This window comes from Larimichthys crocea, chromosome III (assembly GCF_000972845.2).
Source record: "Larimichthys crocea isolate SSNF chromosome III, L_crocea_2.0, whole genome shotgun sequence".
Lineage (NCBI taxonomy): Eukaryota > Metazoa > Chordata > Actinopteri > Sciaenidae > Larimichthys > Larimichthys crocea.
This window is the reverse complement of record NC_040013.1, coordinates 30,738,976-30,764,275: the sequence shown is the minus strand read 5'-3', so window position 1 is coordinate 30,764,275 and position 25,300 is coordinate 30,738,976. Positions and strand designations below refer to the sequence as shown.

The window sequence follows — 25,300 nt, the reverse complement described above, 5'->3', positions numbered from 1 at the left end:
TATAAAATATTTTTTCCACCCAACGCCTCCTCTCCTTTCTTTTCACATGCACTGCTGACCTTTTTCTTCGACTGTTCCTGTCTAGATTTGTGTGCTTGGATGATAACATATCATTCTGTGGAGCTGTGTTACTGCAAATAAGGATTTCCCCTGGCAAGTTTCCTTTCTTTGCATGGAAGTGATGTAACGTGGTACCAGAACCTCACAATGCTACATTAAAGTTGTGGTTTTTTGGGGGAGAGGGGGTTGATCTGACCATCCCTGTGAGCCATCTCTGTGGCTCACCCTATAGACTGAACGAAAGCAGCAATAAACTGAGCAACAGATGAGCAAACATAATTAGATTTTAGTTTCTTTTAAGAACAGAGGAACACAAAGTGGGTTCAAGTCTTTCTAAATAAATTTGCACGATGTATATTGTTACATAGACAACAGAGAAGAGGAAGAAGGGGAGATTTGAGTTGATTCGCCATGACACTTGTTAGGAAGGTTCACAGCAGCTTGTAAGAAAGAGTGTGTTTCTGTGCGTGTGTGTGTGTGTGTGTGTGTGTGTGAGGGTTGACTCCTTTGTGTATTTGCGTGCATGTGCATGCGCGTTCCCACGTGTACGTGTGTGTGTGTGTGTGCGCACATCTTTCAACCCCGCTCCTTCTGAAGCTGTCTGCTTGCACCACGTTACTTTGATTGACAGGTGAGACTTGCCTTCACACACCGCACTGCCCGCCCTGCGCGCCTCCTGGAACGGCAGCTCCTTGCTGCGCCCTGATTGGACACGACGCGCGTAGCTCAACCAGGTCAACAGTCTCGGGGCAGTTTGCAGTGCGACTATTGGTCAGCCGCGTAATCTACATTAGTATCCCCACGTGGAGCGGCTGCTCTGATTGGTCCGCGGTCGTTTTGTGGGCGGGGCTTTATTTTCGGTTAGCTGGGAGCGTGAAACCGCGTGAGAAAGTTGCCATTGAGGTAAAGCAGAGCTAGGAGGTGGACTGTCGCCGCAACTGAAGGGAGTTGTTGCTATCAAAACTAACAACATATTTTTTTTTTTTTGGAGGGGTTGAATCTATTTCGGACGTACTTTTTCATCCAAACTCAGCGGGGGAAGTAAATATTTGTTTTTGTTTTTTTGTGACTGTTCGACCGCCAGCTAGCGACCGCGGCGAGTCAAGTGGGAACTCTTCACTGCAATTAACTTGTGTGGATTTGTTTCTGATGCTCTCCTCGGACTGAGAGCCGCTTGAATTTGTACTCGGAATACATCGGGACCTACACACTAAAAAACAAACGCAGGAGTGATTGAGGAGGCTCCTTTTTTTTTTTTTTTCTCCCCCTCACCTGGTTCTTACCCTCTGCCTTCCTCCTCCTCCTCCTCCTCCTCTTAGCTGCCTCCAGCTAATGAGCCGTTTCCCGTGTTTTTCCGGTTGATTTACGGCCCCGCGTTTGCCGCGCGGAGCGGAGGACAACGACCGAGAGACAGACGAGAGAGGAGCGGAGGGGGATTCATATCAAAGCTTTCGGAGCAGTTTTGTGTTTTTTTTGTTGTTGTTGGATTGGTCCGAGTGATAAATGATGGATTCGTCTCCGTGAGCCTCCTTCACCCTCACCGTACCCTCATTTGATCCCCCCCCCCACACACACACACACAAACCGGGACTTTTTCAAGAAGGAAACGGTCACATCCTCCCGGAGATAACAATGTTTCCCCAGGGGCGACACCCGGTAAGACTCCTTCCCTTGCTTGATCAGTTGTTCACCTGGCTGTAGTCGGGTGTCCACAGCCGGGGGAAGATATAACATTACCTCTTTGTCTGACCTTTTTAGTTTTAACAGCCCGCCGGGCTGAGCACATGTTTAAATCAAGCGCTTTCTTCTTGTCAGTTGGGGCAGCGGTGGGATTGATAATGTTTGTTTGTTTTAATAACTGCTAATAATTAAAAGTTGTTGACATAACACGTGAGCCTGGAGAGGATCAGATGCATATTGTAAGAGGCTCTATGATGTTAATAATCCCTCTGTGTGTGTGTGTGTGTGTGTGTGTGTCAGACGCCCCACCAGGCTCCAGGCCAGCCCTTCAAGTTCACCATCCCAGAGTCACTGGACCGCATCAAGGAGGAGTTCCAGTTTCTTCAGGCACAGTACCACAGGTGGATAATACAAACACACACATTCACATCATGCAAGGCTCCTCTGTCTGTCTGTCCGTCCGTCCGGGCTACACGGTGGCCAATTTTTTCTCGTTGTCATCTGCCCTCTAACACTAAACCTCACCCCGACCACAGTCACCCCACCCCCTCCCACCCCTTACCATAATGAACAAAACCCCAGCTCTGGCCTCATACTAACCCATAAACCTGGATTAGGTTCACATACACACACATATGCAGCAGACCCAGGCTTCAGTGTTAGTGCTTACACTGCGGTAGGTCTTCTCTTGGTGATGGGTGAGAGCCAGAGGGTGGCGTGTGGGCTCAGGGTTTCATAAATCACTCCTTATTTTCCTCTTGTGTGTGTGTGTGTGTGTGTGTGTGTAGTTTTGTGTGTTAGGAAGAGAGTGCCTGCGTGTATGTGTGCATGTTGTGTCTTTTCGTGTTACTTTATTTGTGTTGTCGGGGAAAGGTTGGTCACAACAGGTGAAAAGGTACCGACCTACAGACAGACTGCTTTGTTTCTAATTCACATCCTGATTCACACATGCAAAGAAGCACGCTTAAAACAGACATCCCACAGAAACAACACACACAGCGGTTATAATAATGCAACAGGAAGAATCATCTTCCCCATTTTACTTTCATTCTCATGAAAACCAGCTATGTGCCCTGCACCACTTTAGGTTTGCCTTTGCATTTGTCGGCGCTTTAATCAGTGAGCCAAAGGAAAGAGGGCTCAGAGGAGACTATAATCTGTCTTGCAAGCTGTATGCTTTGCCATTGTTAAATATGTACTGTAGGAAAACAGCTGGAGGAGCATCAAATTGCTTGTTCAACATCCCTCACTGTTTATTCTTAGTTTGTGTGGTGTTTAAACCATCTGTTTGTGTCCAAAATCCTTGCTGATATTCATTGATCAGCAGTGGAACTTGTCTGCGCTGTAAAAACCACAGTCAAAACAACTATATAACCACCCACAAGGACTGTAGGGGAGCTGAAGTGCCCGTTTACACTGAGGGGTTTGAATCTGATGAGATCAAATTTGCTTTAACTTGAGGAGTTTGTGTTTGGGTTGTGTGTTTTTCAGTCTCAAGCTGGAGTGTGAGAAGCTGGCCAGTGAAAAGACGGAGATGCAGAGACACTACGTCATGGTGAGATCTTTTGTGACGCTCAGTTCACTTTCCCCACAGCGAGGCTGGAGTGTCCTCGAGGAAGATGCTGTTTTCCTTACTCGCTCCGCGTGTTCTGCTGCTGAACTTTCATCTTTCCAAAGGCTAATGAGCGAAATAATAAAAATACAACGTTATTATCTGGACGAAGAGACGAAGCATATCAGAAAGAAAACTGCACAACAAAAGCAAAAACAGCTGTACTGAGTTTTCTTACTCAGACACGCTAATGAAGATGATTATGACTTTGAAACTTGTGAGTAGGCTGATTTTTCATTTTGATTAAACTGAGCTCCGGTATTTCAGCAAACCTATTATTTCTCCAGATTGAATGGATGAGGTGTTGATTTTTATCTCTTCTTTCTTAAAGTAAAGTACACTTGCATCGCTATTTTACCTGAGGAAACGAGGTCAAAGGAGGCGTAGTGTCTGTCTGAGGTCTTTTTAATGTCACAAACAAAAGCAGACTGTAATGTTCTGACTAGTTTGTGAACTCCTGTACAGATAAAAGCCTTTGATTCAGATGCCGCGTCTCTTAAAAGTGACTTTATTGCTCTGTGTGAATGACCTGGTGCACGCCTGGTTGTTCCCACTCCTGTAAGCTTGCACTAATTCTCTTGGTTGTTTCAGCCGTTTGTATTTCAAAGGTTTAAAATTCCTTTCACTAATTCAGCCCATCTTTCTGTCCTCAGTACTACGAGATGTCTTATGGCCTCAACATCGAAATGCACAAACAGGTATGGATGCTTATCTGTCTGCCTCTTGTCTACTCTGCGTCTTCCTGTCTCTCTCTCTCTCTCTCTCTCGTTTTCCCTCCCTCTCTCGTGGCAGCGGTTTGATGTATTTGGTGTGTGTGCGCCTGTTGACGTGTCCTTGTGTGTGCGCGCAAGTGCATTTGCGTGCGTCCATTCATTTGTGCGTGTGTTCGTGTGTGTATGTGTGTGTTTTACTGTATGCCTGTGTGTATGTGTGTTTATTTGTGATCGATGGGGCTCTGTCTCCATTTCCCCAGTTAGGGCCGGCCGCCTGAGCCCAGAGGCAGGATGAATGGCTCTGTAGATTGATTGGTGCTGTCTAGGGGAGCGGCCTGCTTTATTACATTAGAGGGGCTGGGCTGGGGAGGGCAGAGGAATCGATCACGGTGAGGCCGGCAGAGGAGAGACAGTGGAGCTCCCCCTTTTTTTAGAATCAGGGAGGCAAACACACACTTTTAGTAGGACGGGCGAAATACGGAAAGGATGCTTACCTATTGTAAGGCAAGAGCGTACGTGCGGCCATGAATAACGTACGCTGGAACAATTGAACACATGCAAAGTAACGTACACACAGACACAGAAAGTCAAACATGTTTATTCATGAGCACACACACACGGACGCATACAAACACACACATTTGCCCACAGGAGTGGTGCACGGCTCACAGCATTTACCAGTAATTACCACAGCTATCGACCAGTCAGACCAGAGGAAATTGGAGGGTGGATTGGCCCGACTGCTTCACTGAGGAGTTGGGATGGTTCCTCAACTCTCACACACTCCCCCCATTAGTTTTTTTTGTTTTTCCCATCTCCTCCTGTGTTATTCTCCTCTTTTTACACCCAAAGTTCTCTCCCTTTCTTTCTGTAGTATGGGATCTCTTCTTCATTGAGCTACCCTCCCACCTCCACACCCCCATTTCTTTTTCTTGGCTCCTCTTTTCGTTTTATGTCCATGTGAAGCTACTGTTCTTTCATTGTGAGGGAGATGCATCTCTTCCTATTGTCCACACACATAAACACACACACACACACTAACACACACTAACACACACACACACACACACTAAAGCTCCAGGGGAGGTCATTAGCTTGGGGCTGCAGTTGTCAGAGCAACAAGCTTCTGTGGGCGGGCGGTATTGGGGGGGATACAGAACAACCCACCTCCTGCTGGGGAAGTACGGGTGTGTGTGTGTGTGTGTGTGTATGTAGTATGGCAGTAATTCTCCAATTATATGTGTAATGGGAAGTCTGTTCTCTGTTAGCACATTGTGTGCGTACACTTGCATCCTCTCTCTCTCTGTATCCTCCAACTTTTGTTTACTCGCCCGCGCAATTATATGAATTGGTGCACCGTAGCAATTCTCCAAGGTTGTTATTCAGGAGCGAGCACACATGAGTTGTGAGTTTTCGTTACCTTTTAGTTTACTTCACACCAAATGAGGTGTGTAATGATGCCTCATTTAGGAATTGCAGCTCTGGGTGTTTGGCCTTGCCTTTTTGATCCTTGTTAGTTTTGTCACTTAGCTTAGTGAGCTGACCTGATAGTAGCTGGACAGACTTTTCTCAGACTGGCTAACCAGCTAACCTTTTTATGCAAGCCTAATTATAGGCTTACAACTCGGGATTCTGAGAAAGGACTTACAGGTATAGACCGCCTGAAATAGGTCTTTATTTAGAGCTTTCTGGGCATGGAATAAGTTGGACATAATAAGATTGCTTTACAATGTGAGAAAGTCAGCAGCTCACAAGCTGTCCGGGGTGAGGCTTTTGGCAGGGCTGAAAGTATGTTGTTAAGGTCGTTCATTCTAGTTCATTGAAGAGTGGCTGTAGTAATGAGTACATCAGATACATGCATAACAGCTAAACCACTCGCCTGTTGATAACTCTTCACATCGTGTACCAAGCTGAATTTCTCTTTATTTTAGTTTACTTCACTAATCTAAGTTATATCATAGACAAAACTCTTTCAGTTCAAGACTCTGAATAACTTTATTTAGCTCACCCAAGTACATAATTGGTTGAACCAGGGTCAGTTGTTTAGCGAGCTAATAGGTTTGTGTGTGAGACGGAGAGGTCCAATGAGGACACGTATGCTCCAGCTAAAGAGAGCATCTCCACAATGACAGCTTTTCAGGAATCAAACCTATTAAATATGCATAATGCTAGCGGCATAGCTGTAGGGGTGACGATGTCCAGCGGTCTGTCATCCGTCTCATCTAAATGACATCTCTTACAGACATTCGTGGTCCTCAGAAGACGAACCATACAGTCCTTTCCTCCTTTAACTATGAGCTTGACTTTTGTACTTTTGAGTGAAATATCTCTACAACTATTGGACGGATTACTCACTAATTTGAGGACAGACGTCATCTTTAGGTCAAAACTGTAATTTGTCGTATACTTTGGTTTACACTCGTCATCCTCAGCTGTAAATCATGTTTGTTACTCATTAGCAAAAGTTGCCATGCTAACAAGCTAAACTAAGAAGTGTTAGTGTTGGCTCGCAGCACCATTGTGTCCCCAGAGCCGCGAACATGGCTGTGGATTCATACTCTTGTTGACCTTTTAATGACCGGGAAATTGCAGAAATATCCACATGTCCGTTGCACAGGTAATGGTGTAGGAAAACTGACATATTGGTAAAGCTGAAGCAATTTATGCCTCGAAAGTCTCTCAGAAAGAGGAAGCGCTGTATAGTATTGCAGTAAAAAGGGGAAACTTGCCATAGCAATCCAGTTATTTCCACACAATGTAAAGTAATTGTTGGGTCAGCTAAACCCCCACAGATGGTCACTCTGTTCCTTTTTGAGAGTTTTGAAAAGTTGTGAGTTTTCAACACATACGAATGAACATCGCCCAACTTTTCCATAGGTTTCACATAACGACAACAACACATAGCCCTCTTTTTCAGCTGTCACATCCAGCGTGTGTGTCTGTGTATCTATTTATGTGGGATTTGTGTGTCTGATGATGAGCCATTACTACGTTTCATGGCTCCTCCAATTCCCACTTCACCCTGGCCTTCTTCGTATCAATTTGATTGGATGATATGTAACGTGAGTACCCTTATCTGATTTGGTGCCACTGTGGGGGTATCTGGTTTCAGCCAATTGTTGCCACCTCCGGGGGTTTGGGGGGCAGGCGGATGTGTTGGCATGGATACTGGGGGAGAGCAAATGAAGTTAGTGGCTGATGAGATTATGTTGAAGTGCTGATGGGAAGAGGGACAAGAGCACAGAGGATAGAGAGAGAGCGCAAAAGAAATATAACAGGCAAGAGAGAAACTTGAGCTCATACTGATGATTAGAGAGGAAAATCACATTGTACTGTGTGTGTCTTAGTGATGCTGAAAATGGCACACACTGTGTGTGTGTGTGTGTGTAGAGGGAAGTGTATGGGTGTCGTAGGTCTGTGTGTGTGTGTTGATTGGCTTGCTGTGGAGACTGCGCTTGTATTGCTTTATTGGTGTTACCGAACAGCTGTCTTTCCTAAATGAATGTAATTATGTTATTAACAATTAAGTCTCTTTCTGACTCCGTGTGTCTCTTCCTCCATCAGACTGAGATTGCCAAGAGACTAAACACCATCTGTGCGCAAGTCATTCCCTTCCTCTCACAGGAGGTAAGTATGTGTGACTTTGAGCTGCCATTTATATACCCAAGTTGTCTCTGCTAGCTTTACCGATAAATCATCCTTTTTTTTTTTTTTGCTCTCGAGTGTTATCAACATTGCCTTTGTTTGTTTGTGTGTGTCTTTTACAGCATCAACAGCAGGTGGTCCAAGCTGTGGAGCGAGCAAAACAGGTGACCATGGCAGAGCTTAATGCCGTCATCGGGGTACGTGGACTGCCAGGTCTTCCACCCACAGTGTGTATTCCTCTACTTTTACTTAAATCAGCTGTCCCTGCATGCCTGTGTGTACTCCTGTACCGTGTGTTTGAAAGCCACATTTCTTACCGCTCAGATGTCCTGTTACAAATAGAAAATCATGTCTTGTTATTTGCATGTGAGCAGGCTGAATAGACACACTACTCTTGCAGTGTAATGATAGTTTAAATGCGAGAGAGGTTTAGGATACACACAGTTGTGTATTTACTTAAATAATTATTGTACTGGTGCTCTAAATTAAATTGGTTCACATCATTTTTATCATCTGCAATTTTTTAATTCCTTGTTCATTAAACTAATCTCAAGGTCACAGGACTATAGACAGTCCATGAGTTGGTAGGATAGTGAAACAAAATTAAAACCCATGGAAGCAGTTTTTCTTTATTTATGGACGGTGTGTCTGGAAATAAAATGGATTGATTGATTGACGGAACAGACCGGTTTCATGGTGAACGAGTAGAGGAGTGCGATGGGAGGTGTTTATTGAAAAGATGTCGTCAGCCTATGATGAATGATGGGGCATGACCAGCTTTTCAGACTTGAGCTGAAAGGGGATTGGCATGGTGAGTGTGAAAAGAAGTTCAGAAAAACAAACTTTGACTGCTTGCGGTTTCTTCGCCGTGATGTGTTGATAAAAAGTGATACAGAGTCAAGCTGTTGGTGGTGACTTTTTGGGTGGTTGTTGAGAATACTGTGCTTTATAGGAGCTATAGGGGCTTGACTGGCGGGAGGTGAGGCCAGGGGGTTGAGTTGAAGGACTAGTTGAGGGGGAAAAAGGGGAGGGGTGGGACTTTATAGCTTTAGCTTAGAGTGGGTGGTGGCCTCGGAGAGTTAAATGTGAGGTGGGCTTGTTAGTTGGCGCGGACTGATGCGGGGGTCTGTGTGTGTGTGTGATTGGGGGGGAGAGGTGGATTTGGCAGTTGCTGTTTGAGTCTTAATTGCAGGATTTCAGTGTTTGTAAAAGGGGGGGGGGGGTCACGGCATTGCCCTTACACTCCCCTCTTCCCCTCTCCTCCTGTCTCCCACGCCAGCCTGTCATTCATCCCGTTTGTGAGTTAAATGAGCGTAATGAAGCATGTTGCCCCTACCTCTGCACACACACACACACACACACACACACATATACACACCAGCTCACACTAACATCCCATGACAAACCGGGCTCCCCTTGCTTCTACCAATACTTCCCCTCCATTTCCTCCCATCAGGGGTCTTGTCTGTGTATCCGTGTGTGTGTGTGTTTTTGCATCTGTTTGTGTGTGCGTCTGAGTGTGGCAGACCGTGTGTTTCTGTTATCCCCAGAAAACAACAGGCAGGGGTAGGATGGTTGAGTTGAGGGTGTGTGTGCCTGTCCTGTTTATCTAGACTGTGTGTATATGCATGTTAGGGTGATCAAGTGTGACGTGTGGATGTGTTTATGTTTGATTGTTTGGCAGGCTAGCCAACTCGGGGAAATTGAGTTTGTGTGTGTGTGCGTGTGTGTGTGTGTAAAGGCAGGCATGGAGGTTGAGGCTAAAAGACTGTTTCGTTGTTTTGCCTTCATTCATTCATCGGAGCAGGACGCAGAGAGTGAAGGATGGATAAAGAGGAAAAGAGAAGGCGGGGGCACCGGAGAGGGGGGAGTGGGTTAGTCAATTAGGTGAGATAAAAGTCGGTTTGACCTTCAGCACTCCTTCCACCCCTGCCGAGTCGCCTCCTGTGTGCCCCCTCCCCCTTCCTCCTCCCCTCCCAGTGGCGAATCAGTGAGCTTGGATTCCCGCGGCTACTGTCTGAGGAGGCAATAATGATGTTTTGGAACACAAAGGCATTTCACGCTCAGACGAGCGCCTGATTTGGTGTGAAAGAGAGAGCAGGGCTGCCAGCCAAACTCTCTCTCTGACCCTCTTCTCTCCTTCTCTCCTCCTCTCTCTCCTCAGCCGCCTCACTCCCTCACAAGACCTGACAGTGCAGGCAGCAGCTGGGGCTCTCAGCTCTCCCCCCCACCCCTCCACTTCTCCGTCATTCCTCCTTTTCCTCCCCGCCCCATCAACCCCCTCCTCTTCTACCACCACATCCTCAGGCTCTGGGCTGTGATCCCAGCTGTCAGTATTGTTCAGTGTTTGACCCCAGAGGGAGAAGGGGTGTGTGTGTGTGAGGCAGTGTGTAGAGGATGTGTTCGCCGCCTTGTAGACTGCAGCAGCTTGTTGAGGTGGTATAAATCCAGAAGAAACTGTCCCATCTGTTGAAGACTTTAATGGGGCCAAATATCTCTATTGGTGAGGCTGCAGAGTGCGGTGGATTTTCAGTTTCATTCAGTGAGTTTTTGGTGTCAGGCGTCTTTTTGTTTTTGTTTTCGTTTTACTACTTGCCAACATTTTGCTCTGCGTCACAGGTGTGAGGAATTAGTCTAGCAGCACGCTCCAAAAGAAAAGTACTTTGGTGTGCTTTCCACAGCTAAACTGTTGGCGAATATGACGTTTAGTGGCAAATCACCAGTTTATTAGTACAGCTTTAGGCCTTCAACACCTCAAAGTGGCTCAAATGTACGCTACAGCATCCCTGAATGTTCCACGTCCTTACTCTCAGCCCATTTAACCACCTCTTCCTGTCTCTTCTCTCTTCGTCTTCCTCCCTAGCAGCAGCATCTATCCCACAACCACAGCGGTGCCCCAGTGCCCCTCACTCCTCACCCTGCTGGCCTCCACCCCTCACAGCTGGGCGGTTCAGCTGGTCTCCTGGCTCTATCAGGAGCACTCGGTGCTCTTCCTCCCCATCTTATGGGAAAAGATGGCGGTGATAAAAAGCCCCACCTGTCTGGACCGGACTCACACTCTGCAGGGCCGGAGCACCTGAGAGGTGAACAAACACACCCTCCACCACCAGAAACTCTGAGATAGAAAGAGGAATCATCTATTAGTTGGTTGCTTGTTCACTTTGAAGCCAACATTCATAGCAGTCGATGTGTGGGCCTTTTTTTTTAATTGTTTGGGCTGTTTCCAAGTTCAGTTTTTCTGGTTGAGCTCCTTTTTATGAATACAATTAAATGCACACTTCACATTTCTAACTCATTATGCTTCCTGTCTTATTTTTTTTTGTTTTCTGCTCTGCTGAACACCCAACCTCATGACCTCAACCGCATGTACGCATTTCCAATGGCAATAGAGCGAGAGCCCGGCACAGTAAGTACTTCCTCTTTCTGCAGCAATGTTTACCGTTCAGACAAACCACTCAGTTTATTTTCTTGTCTCTCCTTAAAGGGAGAGTTTGGTTTTGGGGAATTTGACTTTGTTCCTAGATGAATTTTGCATGCAGTTTGACTTCAGCTCAACAGTGAGATTAGTCTGTCTTAGCTCATTTGATAGACGTCAATGGGATCAGTAAGCTCTACTCAAGCTTAAGGAAAAACAAATTTAAACTGTCTGCCCTAAGTAAAGTACATTTCGTTTCCATTTAGCCGTTTCTGGTAGTGATGTTATTGTTTTGATTTGCATTTTAAAATGACCTCCTCCTGGTTATGTCGGAAAAAATGGTGAAGATCCAAAAAAGAAAGACATGTCCCTTTTTAATCTCAAGGTCATCTTTGGCCTAGCCAGCCTAGTTATCTCACAAATCCTGGTGTTTTATTGAAACTTGAACTTGTATCCAAGGTAAACTGCAGCTGTTTTGATTTGAATAATATTACTTGAGTTGTCCTATTCTTTTATTTTTTTTTGGGAGGGAGGTGCTGGTGTGAGCCAATTTCCCCTCCGGGATCAATGAAGTTCACCTCACCATGTCATTATGAATAAAAGCACCATGCTGTTTTTTTACTGCTGTTTCACACCCAAATAGCTTTCGTCCTTAAGTTGTATATTTTTGACTGTCAGTTTTAAAGTGTGTGTGTGTCTGGGGATCTCTCTTGGGTAGAGCTTTGGCCTGCCTATTTAGTTCTGCTCTAGATCTGCTCTGAACTGTTGGGTTTCTTTTCTCCTCCAAATGAGCTTTTTAGCATGGTCACACGCGCACACACACTTGCACGCTCAACACACACACACACACACACACACACACGTACACACACACACTCACTCCTCCAGCCTAGCCTGCATTGTTGTGCCTATTTAACACCTCAGTGAGCAGATTACCCCCTTCTCTCCCCCCCTTCCACCGCCCCTGATCCCGCGCTTAAAGACTCTCATTGTGTTTAATATCACCACCACTGAGAGGGGAGGGCTTGGGAAAGGGAGGGAAGGCGCAGGGGAGGGGGGGGGCAGCAGTCATATGACACTGAGCTTGTGTGTGTGTGTGTCTGTGTGTGTGTGAGTGTGTGTCTGAGAGAGACAATGCTAAAAGCAGAGGGGGGAAATTGCTTATGTTTTTGCGGGTCAGTGCTCCTGTGCTCAGCTCACTAAAACCTTTCAATAAAGGGGGAGGAGGTGGAAGGGAGGGGTGGGCGTGAAGGAAGGGGCCTTTGGCAGAATACAGATTTTCACCCCCCTCCCTCACCCCTCTCTCTCTCTTTCCCTCCCTCCCTCGTCTCTTGTCACCCTTTCTTCTCTTCCACACTCTCACACCCTCCTTCCATCCTCTCTGTCCTCTAATCTCATCCCCTCCCTTTCCCCCCCTTTTTTTTTCTCACCCTCCTCCTCCTCTTACTCCTCGTCCTCCTTCTCTCTTAGCCATTCCTCCTTCATTTACCCTTTCCCCCCCTCAAGGCCCAAGCGCTCGCTAGATTTGTGCATGCGCATGTGTGTTTGTGTATGTTGGATGCACATTTCATTGACAGGCTGAGACTATAATGGACTCAACATGAAGCTTTAATCCATTAACAATAGGATCCGTTGGTCAGGGGGCCAGAGGGGGGCAGCTCTGTGTGTCTGTGTGTTACTTGTATAACACTCCTGTGTCCCAAGACTACACACACACACACACACACATTCTGTCACACACTTGATCCATACACACAGGCTTTTACAGTCAATTACACATTGTGCACACTCACACACACATACACACACACATGCATGCACACAGACACTGACACACACATAACTGCGGCCAGCGTAGCTTGTCAGAGCCAGGAGAGGGAGCACTGATAGATTTTGAGAGCCACTTAATGTAATCATCAACTTCAGAGGCGTGTGTTTGTGTGTGGCCGCGACCGGCTTTGGTCAAGTGAGAAAAGAGGTTGCTGTTTTAAGTGTTAGTGCTGCTTAATTCATGCTTCTGTGAACTATTAACCTGTTTGTAAGTAGGAGTCTGTTTTTCTAACCTCTTCTACACATAGCTTAATAGCTGCTGTAATTAGTGGTAGACACTTTAGTGAGCTTACGCAGAATGCACACGCAACAAAGCACAACCTGAACTGTAAATGGTAACACTGTCTCACCTTTATGAATTTTTTTCCCCCTCTGTGTCCTTCAAACTCGTATTTCTACGCAACCTATCTTATTCCTCTAATCTCTCTTGTTCTGTCCCACTGTGTTTTGTCCTCCTCGTCTCTCTCTCCATCTGCAGAGTAACTCATTGCTGCCAGAAAGTCTCAGGAACTCAGATAAGCGACGGAACGGACCCGAGTTTCCGAATGACACCAAGAAACGCAAGGTGGATGACAAGGACTCCAGCCACTATGTAAGAAATGGTTCTGCTAACTGTGTATGTTAGTTTGTGCAAGCTCCGAATTAATATTTGTTTCCACTTGAATATTCATTTGTGGATGGACTGACTGAAAATTACCAGATGGAAGTTAACTGTACGTTAACTGATTGTCTTTCTTTGCAGGATAGCGACGGGGATAAAAGTGATGATAATTTAGTGGTGGATGTCTCGAATGAGGTCAGTGTTTTTTGATATTGTTTTGTTTGTTATTAGTTGTGATGATTGCAGTTGTTTCCTGTGGAATAGATGCAGTCCATTTTTTATAATGAACTCCAGTCTGTCCTCTCTCCAGGAGAACATCACTGTTGTGCAGTAACTTTATAGTTAACTGAGTCCATGTCCCTTTCACCAGGATCCAGCCTCCCCTCGAGGCACCCCTCTCCCCTCTCCTCGAGAAAATGGCCTGGATAAAGCACGACTTCTCAAGAAAGACCCCTGCAGTCCAGCCTCTACTGCATCATCAGCTAGCTCCTCCTCCCTCAAGTCCAAAGAGATGTCAATGGTAGGCATGGACAAAGTTTGAGCTTATAGCTGGATAAACCAGGTAGATCAATGTTTAATTTGTCTCTCTCTCTGTGGTAGCGAGACAAAGCAGGTACACCTGGACTGAAGTCAAGCACACCCACACCACGAGGTGACTCCACCCCTGGTCCAAGCTCAACTCCTGGAATCCGGCCAAGCCTGTCAAAACCCCCCTCAATGGAGATACCACATCCACCCAGTAAGTAAAAACGTTTGTATAATAATTATGCAGTAGGTTATGTTTAATATATGACAATCCGTTATACCTGAATCGAAATTCAGCTTCACAGTTATGTGCCAAAGAGGCTTTGGATAAATGATTGAAGACTTCTTGTCTTTACAAATGTTTTCTAGCATGTTTACTTTGGAAATATATGCATCTCATGACTCTCCTTTTATATGAATGCTAAATCTGTTTGCCAGTAAATTACAGTTTAAGAGTCTCTGTTTACTCATGCTTGAGTTAACTTTGCATCACAGTCCAAGAAGGAATATCAAGGATTAAGAGTAATGACAGAGGATTGTGTAGTACTGATAAGTCTGTAGGGTCAAAGCTTGTAGATGATATTTTTTGGACTTTTGAACTTGTAATCTCTCTTAACTGTTAACCAGGTTTTAATGTGTTGTACTTTTTCCTTCCCTCTCCTCCTCAGCTGCAGGTTTGCGGACCCCCCTGGCTGTACCAGGCCCATACCCAGGTGCATTTGGTATGTTGCCCCATGCAGCAGGAATGAACGGAGAGCTGGCTGGCGCTGCCGGGGCTGCGGCCTATGCTGCCGGACTGCACAACATGTCACCTCAGATGAGCGCTGCTGCTGCGGCCGCTGTGGCTGCATACGGGCGTTCACCCATGGTGAGTGGGAAAAGGATGATTCATAATTTGGCACAGTGACATTTCATATCTGTGTGCGTCCATCTGTTGAGTCACACAAATAAAAGTATGTATGTATTTATATGAGGTACCCGGTATTACTCGGTATTATGAAGTTGAACAGAATAGAGTGAATTATCAACTTCTTCCTTCATATATATAAGTTTTTTTCCAACAGTGGCTTCGCCTTTGCCATTCTCCCCCGAAGCACCGGGGCAACGGTTGGTGTTTGCACAGCTCTTACAACTGTGAGCTGCAGTATATTCTTTACTTTTTTATGATTGACCTGAAACCACTCGGGGGGAATATTCCTCTTCTTGAGGAGCGCAGGTGTGTTGCCGTGGGCGTGTCTATACGTGCTAAATGTAACCGCTGTGAAACAATCAAGAAATAACTTTTCTCTGATTACTGCTTTATCGAGGCCGCCTGTTATTGTTACTCTATGTCTCTCGACCAAAGCTCTCTCTCACACACACACACAGGTAGATAGTTTAGCCGTGAATCTACCTGCGTAGTCTCGTTTTCTGAGTGTCTGATTGGTTTGCAGAGCGTGACGTCGGGCTCCGTTTTTCCCGCACACCGGTGCGTTTTTTGCGTGGCAACCCCTGCCGGTGCGGAAACGTACCACCCCCACTGAAATGATCCTTGATCCTGTGTGAATCCGCGCTAAATCTGTTGATCACTGTTGAAGTAACAATCTGCTGGAATTCAGTGTTTTAAAGGATCAGAGGATCTGGAAGGCGATGGGTGTGGTAACTTTTTATACGCACCTTATATTTGATATTGCACAGTGTGGAAAGTGTCAATAGTTGCCCAGCTGTATTTCTCTGGTCTGTGCGATAATATTTATACAGTGCTGTGGGTATGCTGGTGTGCATTACCTTCAATCAGCTCATCACTCTTGGCTGTATTTGCATAGTGTTCATTACACTGTTTAAATAGGTTTAGTAGACTCACAGCTATGTGTGTGTCTGGGCAACACTTGATAGAAACTCTGGTTGTGTACTCACCAGCCGAGTGTGTGTTGGATGTGTGTTTGCTGACTCTTTAACTTGTCTTTTAGATGTGCAGGGTGTGTGCACTCAAGACTGTCTGTTTGCTTTGTGCTCATGAGTGTTTGTGTTCGTGTTAGTATTGACCTGCGTTTTGCCAATACCCATGGGTGTGTGTTTGCACTGTGCTCATACAATGTCTGCGTTGTCCCCTCAAGGTTGGTTTTGATCCTCATCCTCACATGCGAGTTCCTGGCATGCCTCCCAGTCTGACAGGGATCCCTGGTGGCAAACCGTAAGTGTGTTTAAGGCTTTTTTAAATTTTATTTGAGGACTGATTGCCCTGTGGAACAACTGACATGTCCTAGAAAAACCTCTAAAATATTCTCTCTTCTTTTATTCTATCTCATTCTTCCACGTTCTTTCTGAATTATCTGTCATCCTCTTTAATATTTCCTTCCCTTTCTTCGTATCACCAGCGCTTACTCCTTTCATGTGGCGGCAGACGGGCAGATGCAGCCTGTGCCGTTCCCCCCGGATGCTTTGGTGGGCCCAGGGATTCCTCGCCACGCCCGGCAGATCAACACACTAAACCATGGAGAGGTGGTGTGCGCCGTTACCATCAGTAACCCCACCCGACACGTTTACACAGGAGGGAAGGGTTGCGTCAAGGTCTGGGACATTAGTCACCCAGGAAACAAAAGCCCGGTGTCGCAGCTTGACTGTCTGGTGAGTGTGTGTTGTTTACCAAAACTAAATTAAAACCAGAAAGACTGGAGTGATATTTGTGTCGTTTGGTCACATCAAAATAGATGTTTCCGTGTATACAGTACACTATACTTAAATATATTTTTTCTTTCTGCCACATCAGAACAGAGACAACTACATCCGCTCCTGTCGTCTCCTCCCTGATGGTCGTACGTTGATTGTGGGAGGTGAGGCGAGCACGCTGTCGATTTGGGATCTGGCCACGCCTACTCCTCGCATTAAGGCAGAGTTAACATCATCAGCACCAGCATGTTACGCATTGGCCATCAGCCCAGACTCCAAGGTCTGCTTCTCTTGCTGCAGCGATGGAAACATTGCGGTCTGGGATTTACACAACCAGACACTTGTTAGGTAAGAGAGACTTAGTCGTCTGTACGCGTTGATTTTTACGAATTATTTGTCGCAGCTCAAATAAATGTGTGGCTCGGGTGAATTTTATGGTCGTCTACAATTACTGCCTGGTTTCTCTAACCGCCTGGAAACACAGTATTGACTTTGCTTAATTAGCAGACTCTGCTAAGTTGTAGCACAGAGAGGCAGAATATTGAGCAACAGAGCTGGAGCTGCTCATGAGAAATACTTTAAACCCTTCACATTCGGTAGTCAGTGATGCATACGAACTGCAGAGTGCGTCTTTGTTTAAACATTTCTGTCTTTATTGAACTCAGATTGTGTTTGTATATTCTTCAGGCAGTTCCAGGGCCACACAGATGGGGCCAGCTGTATCGACATTTCCAACGACGGCACCAAGCTGTGGACCGGTGGCCTCGATAACACTGTGCGCTCGTGGGATCTGAGAGAGGGACGGCAGCTGCAGCAGCATGACTTCACATCACAGGTACACACACTCATCACCAAACAGCGTTTTTCATTGACTAATCAGCTCATCAGATGCTCAACGTGAACACAGCTCAAGTAATGCTTCCTGTCTCCTCTGTGCAGATCTTCTCTCTCGGCTACTGCCCGACAGGAGAGTGGCTCGCTGTGGGAATGGAGAGCAGCAACGTTGAGGTTCTTCATGTCACCAAGCCTGACAAATATCAGCTTCATCTACATGAGAGCTGTGTACTCTCCCTACAGTTCGCCTACTGTGGTAAGAAACCGATTGTCTTCATCTTGGTCTATTTAGATCTCCTTTTACTTATCTTCCTAGTCTACTTGGAAATGAAAATGAGTGATTATAAATGCGTCTTTCGTGGGTTTTCTGGGAGGAATTTAATTTCTTAGATAGGACAGTGTAGAAATAGGAAAAGAGAAAATGGTCTGACATGCAACACAGGTTAAATTATATATTTTTTAATTCATTGTATCAGTTCTACAATCTGTACTTTCTTGTTAATGATGTCAATGTTTACCTTTTGAGATTGCTTATCGTGTTTTCTATGTCTTTGTGTGCGCAGGTAAATGGTTTGTGAGCACAGGAAAGGACAACTTACTGAATGCGTGGAGAACACCGTACGGAGCCAGCATATTCCAGGTTGGGACAACAGATCACTACACTGATTACATAATACATTAACGTAGATCATGTATAAAATTGCAGGCTCTTTACCAGACCGAGCTGCATTTCCACCAGCACTGCTCTGTATTACATCAATGACTGGTTACCTTCATGTTGTCAGGGCGCACTCTACAGTGCAAAGTGGGGTCATTTCCAATTTTGATGACGCACGAAAGCTGCAAACATGCCTGCTGTTTGTGCGCAGTGAACTGTTGCAGTGTGGTGTAACACATCCTGTCTGTCAGCATGTTTCTCTGTCACAACATCATCAAACATGATAGCTACTGCGTCTTATCAAACATATTTTCTAGTACTGTATCCCACACACAGAAGCAGTGACATGTTCTAAGATTTATTATTATTTGTGACACTTTAAAAAAAATGTTTTATCTTTCTTTCATTTCAGTCTAAAGAATCTTCCTCGGTGCTAAGCTGTGATATATCTGTGGACGACAAGTACATCGTCACTGGTTCAGGGGACAAGAAGGCCACCGTTTACGAGGTCATCTACTAAACATATGGAAAGAAAGCAAGGACATCTGTTCTTTCCCACACACCCAATATGTTTCATGAGATTTTCATGTGGAGCCAGAAACCGCAGAAGACAAGACTGACCTGGGTGGGACCTTCTTTTCTATGTTAACATCTGCCAAGGAGACAGAGAAAAGAGGAGACGAACATTTTACGTGCACATATCGATTGTGCCTGTAGACATGACTCCGTATCAGCTGGGAATTAGCTGGAGGAGCTGGATGTTAATGGAACTATTTGGATGTTGGATGACGTGTCTTTGCTGCTTTCTGCTACAGACTGCACTGGGATCAGTTACAGGGACCAGAACCAAAGGGGGGCACTGCGTTGTTTTGACTCGGTCACACTGTACTGAACATCAGATTTGAAACCACACTTGATTCATAGTCATGACCAGGGGCAGAGGCCCTAGAACGAAACACTCGAACCAGAAGTTTGAATATGTATACGAACGGAAAAAGAAACGTGGACAGAAACTGACAAAATAACAGAGACGGAGGAGGAGAAGTAACGCGGTGAATGCAGAAGATGTTGTTTTGTATTTTGTTCACAGCCTGTTGATCTCTCGCTTTGACTCTCTGACCTTAGAACCTCAGCTTGCTGTTCTGATACGCCTACACTGTCTGAAAAGTACCTTTTCTGTCTTAATAGATAAGTCCTATCCTCACTAACTGCACTGTAGTGGTAGCTGTCCACCTACACAGTTAGTACACACACACACACACACACACACTGTAAACATACTGAAGGCTGTGTTGACTTGTCTAGCATCATGCCATCGTTGATTTTCCGTGATGGGTTAGTTTGATACTCATGAAGTGAAGTATGTTTTTGTAATTTGTACCAACTTCAGATGCCACCAAAAAGCATTTAGGTACTTTAATGAAACATTTGCATAGCAGACCAAACAAGCTTCCAGAACAGGAAGTTTTTCTCCCTCCTGTATATTTTATGATTCTGGTTCAATTAGTTGGGAAACCGTTCAGATTGAATTCAATTGATGCTTTTCCTCTACTGTCCCTGTTTCAACAGATCATTCCTACTTACACGTTTCCACACAGCGAGGATAACGTGGGATTTCTTTTAGCTTTTTTAGCCCTCGCGCCCTGTACTGGCTGGGTGCTGCAGCGTATGTCATCAACTGCACGTCGGCAGGGTGAGCCCCACCTTCGCTCGCACTAGTACTGAATTGACCTGAGACCATTTCAGAGACTCGGCATTGGTAATTGGTCAGTTGGATGTAGCTTCAGAGTTACATATAGCCGTTCTCATATGGTCTTGTTTAAATCTAGACAGACTGCTGTTAATTTTAACGCAATCCATGTGCTCGTGGTCACTTTTTACAAAAAGTTCATTGGTTGAGGTTTCTCTTTGTTTGAAATTCACCCCGACTCTGCCTTTGTAACTCTTTGTCTTACTGTTTGAGATGGTTAATCACGCTTCATAAACAGGGACCAACTATACTTCTAAAAAAGATCATCTTGACAATTAAATGAACCTCGTGTTTAAAGTCCTTTTTATGCCATATTCACAAAACAAACATCTTAAAAACAGAATTGCCTTTTTGTTTTAAATCATTTATTTCTGCTAATATTTCTTGAATGTCGGATGTGAAATTGCCTTGGGAAGTTCAACTGTGTCGTGTTGTCTTTTGACTTCACACAGATGATTTAAGACGACAAGCGAGGTAAAATTATTTGTCAAGATGGTCTTCTAGAGAAAAGGTTAGCAAAGGTGCAGTTGTATTTCAGCTTCAGGAAGGAGTCAGTCAGTTTCAGCCATTTTTAACTCATTAATTTCATGACATTGTGCTTAGTTTTTTTGTTTTTTTTAAATCTATTTGTCTGTTGAATGTTTGTAAAAATGTATATATCTGTTTTTTTTTTCTTACAGGACATTCTTTAGAAATAACAAACTGTTTTTGTACGTCTTTTACATGGAAAAGAAACGTCTAATCAGGAGAAATACTAAATGGTCTTAATGCTAGCTAATCTAAAATGATTGAAATATCTAGACAATAAATGTGTTTTTGTTTTTTTTTTGTAACCGCAGTGGTCTGACTTTCTGGATTGAACACGAGTACCTCACTTATGAAATCTTTTGGATCCATCAACAGATCAATGAGATGGAAACAGTTTACAGAGTCAGTCTTGTATTCAGAAAGTAGTTTTCAATGTATATGTTGCTGAAACTCGGTGACCAGCAGAGGATAATGGTTTAGCTTTGTGTGGACAAAACTTTGAAACAAAATAAAATGTACTTATTTCAGCATAACACCGTCATACATAACTGTCAGTTTTATTTTTGCTGACATTTTTGGTACATTATTGATGTTTTTAATTAAAGCCAAATCATAAATATGCAAATAAGTCACCTGGGGTCTACTTATTTATTTATGTGCATTGATAGGAGCAAAGATTAATGAGACAATTTACAATATAATTGAAACATTAGTGCTTTTTTTCCTCTTTTTATATCACATTCGTTTGGGGTCATCTTTTTGAAGATGATTTGAAGTGCTGGCACAAACTGAGTGAGTCAGACTAAAATGTTTCCACTCCGTTGTGCAAATTATTTTGTCACATCCTTCAAGTCGCAACATCAAAAGATTACACAAAATGTCCACTTCAGTAAAGTTCTTTTTTTTTGTAGCTTTCACTGGAACTCAAACACAGTTTTGAAAACTAAAACTTGCGTACTAGCTCTTGACTTTTGCCATCTTGCCTCTGAACAGACATGAAATGACGCACTGACGTGGCGCTATGAGTGATATTTTGGTTTGAAGGTGCTCTGAAGAATGTGTGCATGTATGAGTAGACTGTGTATGTGAGATTACCAGCGTCACCTAAAGATAGTGACTCAGAAAGGGCTGAAATTTACCTGAATAGGATCAAGCTTTTGTAGGTATTAACTCCACTTGACACAGCAAGCAGCTTGACTGTAAATGATTTCTGCTTGAGTGGGCAGCTTGAAAGGCTCCAGCCGCACATGTGGTGGTTTTCTGCTGATGCTTTAACGTCATTTTAATGAATTAACTTGAACTTACTAGCGGCTAGACTGCAAGTGCTACTATTAAGCATAATATTTGTGCATTTATTCTTGCAGTTTTTCAAATAACATGCAATCAACTTTTCTCCCATGTTGCAACTGACGTGAAACATAATTATTTGCTCAGTGACGACAAGGACGAGATGGAAATCTTATTGCCACAAAAAGTGGCTTTGTTTTCTGAGAATATGAGCATGTTTACTGTTTAAATCAGCTTATTCCTGGTACCTAAACTCGTGGAGGGGGATGGTTATCTCATATTGACGTCATGAGGATGCGGCATTTTCAGTCATCATGCATTTGCATACAAGACACTACAAATAAGTCATCATGTGCAACTAAGAAATTGGACTTTTACATTTTTTTTTTTTGTGGCAGTGTGATGACTAGAACACAACAATGCCAAAAGGAAACAATATAACACATTCCCTCCAACAATGTTATTTCTGTATGTTTCCCTATTGAACATTCATCCCAACTGAAGGCATACCTGACAGCTTCTCCTAATTATCTCAGTTGAAAATGAAGCCTGGTTTCTCTGGAACCTGTCGTCATCGTTTGTTTGCGCTCTTGGGTTCAGTTCCAGCTTGTGGTCCTAAATGGTATTAAGTTGGTTAAAGGTGATGAACAAAGAAACTGGGTGGCACACTCAACCAACCAAGGATGTTTTATAAAAGCATTACTCGGGGTTAGCTCAGTTGGTGTGTACGAAGGCTGAGTCTTTGCTGTAGCGGCCCACGGGTTTGATTCTGACCTGTGGCCCGTTGCTTGCCCCTCTGTCAATCCCTGCTTTCCTGTCGCTCTTCAGCTTCAGCTTTAGTCTCTGTCTAAAGTCCCAAATAAATAAAAAAAACTCTGCTGCCGTGCAGGGTTTTGTTTTTAGCCTATATAGTATTGATATGGAGATATAGATAGTACCATAGCAGAGCAGCTGTTCAAATCAACTGCATGCAAGTCCAATCCCCTGCTTAATACTAACACCCACAACAAACAGACTAGCTCTTTCTCTCGCCTGACGTAAACTGTAAATCTGATTAATTACTGTGAATATATAATTCTCCGTCTCTTGTACACACACACTTGCACAAACACACACACAGACTGTTGTACAGTATGAGGTGATTATGTGGCAATTACAGCAAGTCACAGTGACAAAATGAAAGCTGATCCTTGGAGGAAAAAAAAAAGGAGAAAATGTCACTCCCAAGTTTTTTCATTTCTATCCAGAGATTTCTGAGCTCTGAATCACAGCGTTCTCTTTTGATCATCACCGCTGCTGCCTCTCTCCGATACACAGACGGATTATTCCCCCTAAATCTCCCAAATCCCTAATCCTATTTATCTCAACGCCACACAAAAAAGGTGCTCTCTTCCCACCGCTCAGCTTATGTGTACAGTATGGATGTGAGTATACTTCTAAATTTACGAGGACCAGTTCAGGTATCGAACTGCGCTCGCTTTGAACATGTTCAATATGATTTAGGGCTACATTTGAATGGTAATCCAGACACATACAAGAAATAGAAACGATTGTGTAACGTGATCGCTATTTTATCTCATTTCTATATATCTCATTATTTGTTTAATATCTTCCAAATCTTCTTTCCCAAGGCTGGCCGAGGCTGGGGCAACCTAAATATTAAAGCATGACATAAATGAAATATTGTAAGATGAAAATGAAAACTGCACACTCAGGACAAGTAGATAAAAAGTTGATATAAATACATTTCCAGGTGTAACATCTGTAATACAGTGCACGGCACAGCTTATGCAATAGGAAAATGGAAGAATTAGTGTGAAACACTGCCTACTGTAGGTATGTATAAGTACCTCATGCTAGTCCACTTCAAAATACTGTGAACACATATTATACCATCAGATTTTACACAAACATTTGCATATTTATACACACAGCACATGCAAAGCAAAGTTTCTGGCTACCTGCTGAAGTCCAATATATACTCTTCTTTTCCTGATGGAAACATCTGTCTCTTTAGCTGATAAATGCTCCACAGTGTGCAATAGCTAATCATTAACTATGTCTGTTTGCTGTTTGGTGCCAGGCCTGTAGTTGTACAACACTAAAACAATGCTAATAAGAGCAGCTTGAACCAAAGTAGTAAAGTCGGAGGCTGGAAAACCTCCACAGGGCTGCAGAGTCGGGTGATGATTCTCACTACGAGCGACCCCTTTCATGTTACACAGCCATTTAATTCATCGTTACCATAAAATGATTGATTAGTGCAGCTTTAACTCGATGAATGAGAGCACACCATCTATAAAATGTTGTATTACTGGCACATGAACAACCCATATTTCTAATTACCATGGTCTCCTCTTGCTGTGGATCTCTAATTTTATTAATTGATTGATTTTGTGTGTGTGTGTGTGTGTGTGTCAGAATGAAAGTCAGACTGAACCATCATGTGTTTGGACCTCACACAGACAGCAGAACAGTCGACAGAAGACCCAGCTACAAGATTAAATTGAATTCACGCAAATATGAGCAGGGGATAACGAGAGTGCAGCTGCTGCCAGCATGAATTAAAGCAGTCCTTTAAAACCATTACATCCTGTTACTCTGTCTTCAAGCCTCCTCCCCCTCCTCTTTTCCTTTCTCAGTGTTTCACTGCTCCTCCTCTCCATCTCATTTATGTTTCCCACCACCCCCTGTTCCACCTTCTTTCCAAGCTTTCGTCTTGTTGTTTTCTCCTTTTATCATTCCTTTTTCTCTCTTTTTTTTTATTCCTCCAGGCTCCTCCACTCCCGCCTTCCCTCGTCTTTCTCTTTGTTTTCCAAAAGTTCCTGGTTATCTCTCCTTAGGTAAACCGATTTTCTCTACTCCCCTCTCAGAAAATACACTCTCCTTTCCTCTCCTCTATCTCCCTTGAGCTTATTTACTTTTTTTCCTCTTTTCCTCACGTTTATTTATTTATTTATTTATTTTTTTGCCCCAACCTCCCCCAGGTAACCCACTGTGCTTTGCACCTGTGTGTGTGTGTGTGTGCGTGTGTGTGCTAATGAGCTTAGAGCTGTCTCCCTCCCAAGGTGAGGTGCCATGCTGAGGTGATCGGCACTGCTGGAGCTGCAGGTATCAACCACAAACACCTGCCAGGTGGAGGACTACCACACACACACACACACACACACACACACACACACACAAAGAAATTTCCTTGCTCCGTCTCTCACGAATATAAATGCAGAATAAATCTTTACTTTCCTCTCTCACATACAAACAGTATACACACACATTAAATACAGTATGTTTTCTCTCTCTCTCTCTCTTATACACACACACACATACACACAGCTGACTGCTGCACAAGGGCGATAGCACAACTCTGTCCTGTCAACACGCAGGATAATCAGCTGCTGGGGATTGTGGGTAAGCTGTAATAATCCCTTGCATGGAATATGGAAAGCATCAGAGTTATTCAATAGGACAGAGATAAAGGAGTGTGTGCGTGCACATGTGTGTGTGTGTGTGTGT

The 25,300-nt window shown here is 44.1% G+C and overlaps 1 protein-coding gene across 4 annotated transcripts; it reads left to right on the top strand.

Moving 5' to 3' along the window:
• Nucleotides 1–916: 916 nt before the first annotated feature.
• Nucleotides 917–21,033, top strand: LOC104933116 (transducin-like enhancer protein 1). Of its 4 annotated transcripts, none has more exons than XM_010748491.3 (20): nucleotides 917–1,716; nucleotides 2,041–2,141; nucleotides 3,232–3,295; nucleotides 4,006–4,050; nucleotides 7,630–7,692; nucleotides 7,833–7,907; nucleotides 10,577–10,793; nucleotides 11,100–11,116; nucleotides 13,434–13,547; nucleotides 13,698–13,751; nucleotides 13,927–14,076; nucleotides 14,157–14,295; nucleotides 14,750–14,949; nucleotides 16,178–16,254; nucleotides 16,439–16,688; nucleotides 16,831–17,078; nucleotides 17,418–17,565; nucleotides 17,670–17,820; nucleotides 18,128–18,204; nucleotides 18,635–21,033. In XM_010748491.3, the coding sequence occupies exons 1-20, from the start codon at nucleotides 1,693–1,695 to the stop codon at nucleotides 18,740–18,742; spliced, it is 2,322 nt and encodes a 773-aa protein (XP_010746793.3). In that variant the 5' UTR covers nucleotides 917–1,692; the 3' UTR covers nucleotides 18,743–21,033. The 4 variants fall into 4 exon arrangements, with proteins under 4 accessions (XP_010746793.3, XP_019115467.2, XP_010746792.3 ...); XM_019259922.2 differs by having other exon boundaries at nucleotides 10,574–10,793; XM_010748490.3 differs by having other exon boundaries at nucleotides 7,833–7,937.
• Nucleotides 21,034–25,300: the final 4,267 nt, after the last annotated feature.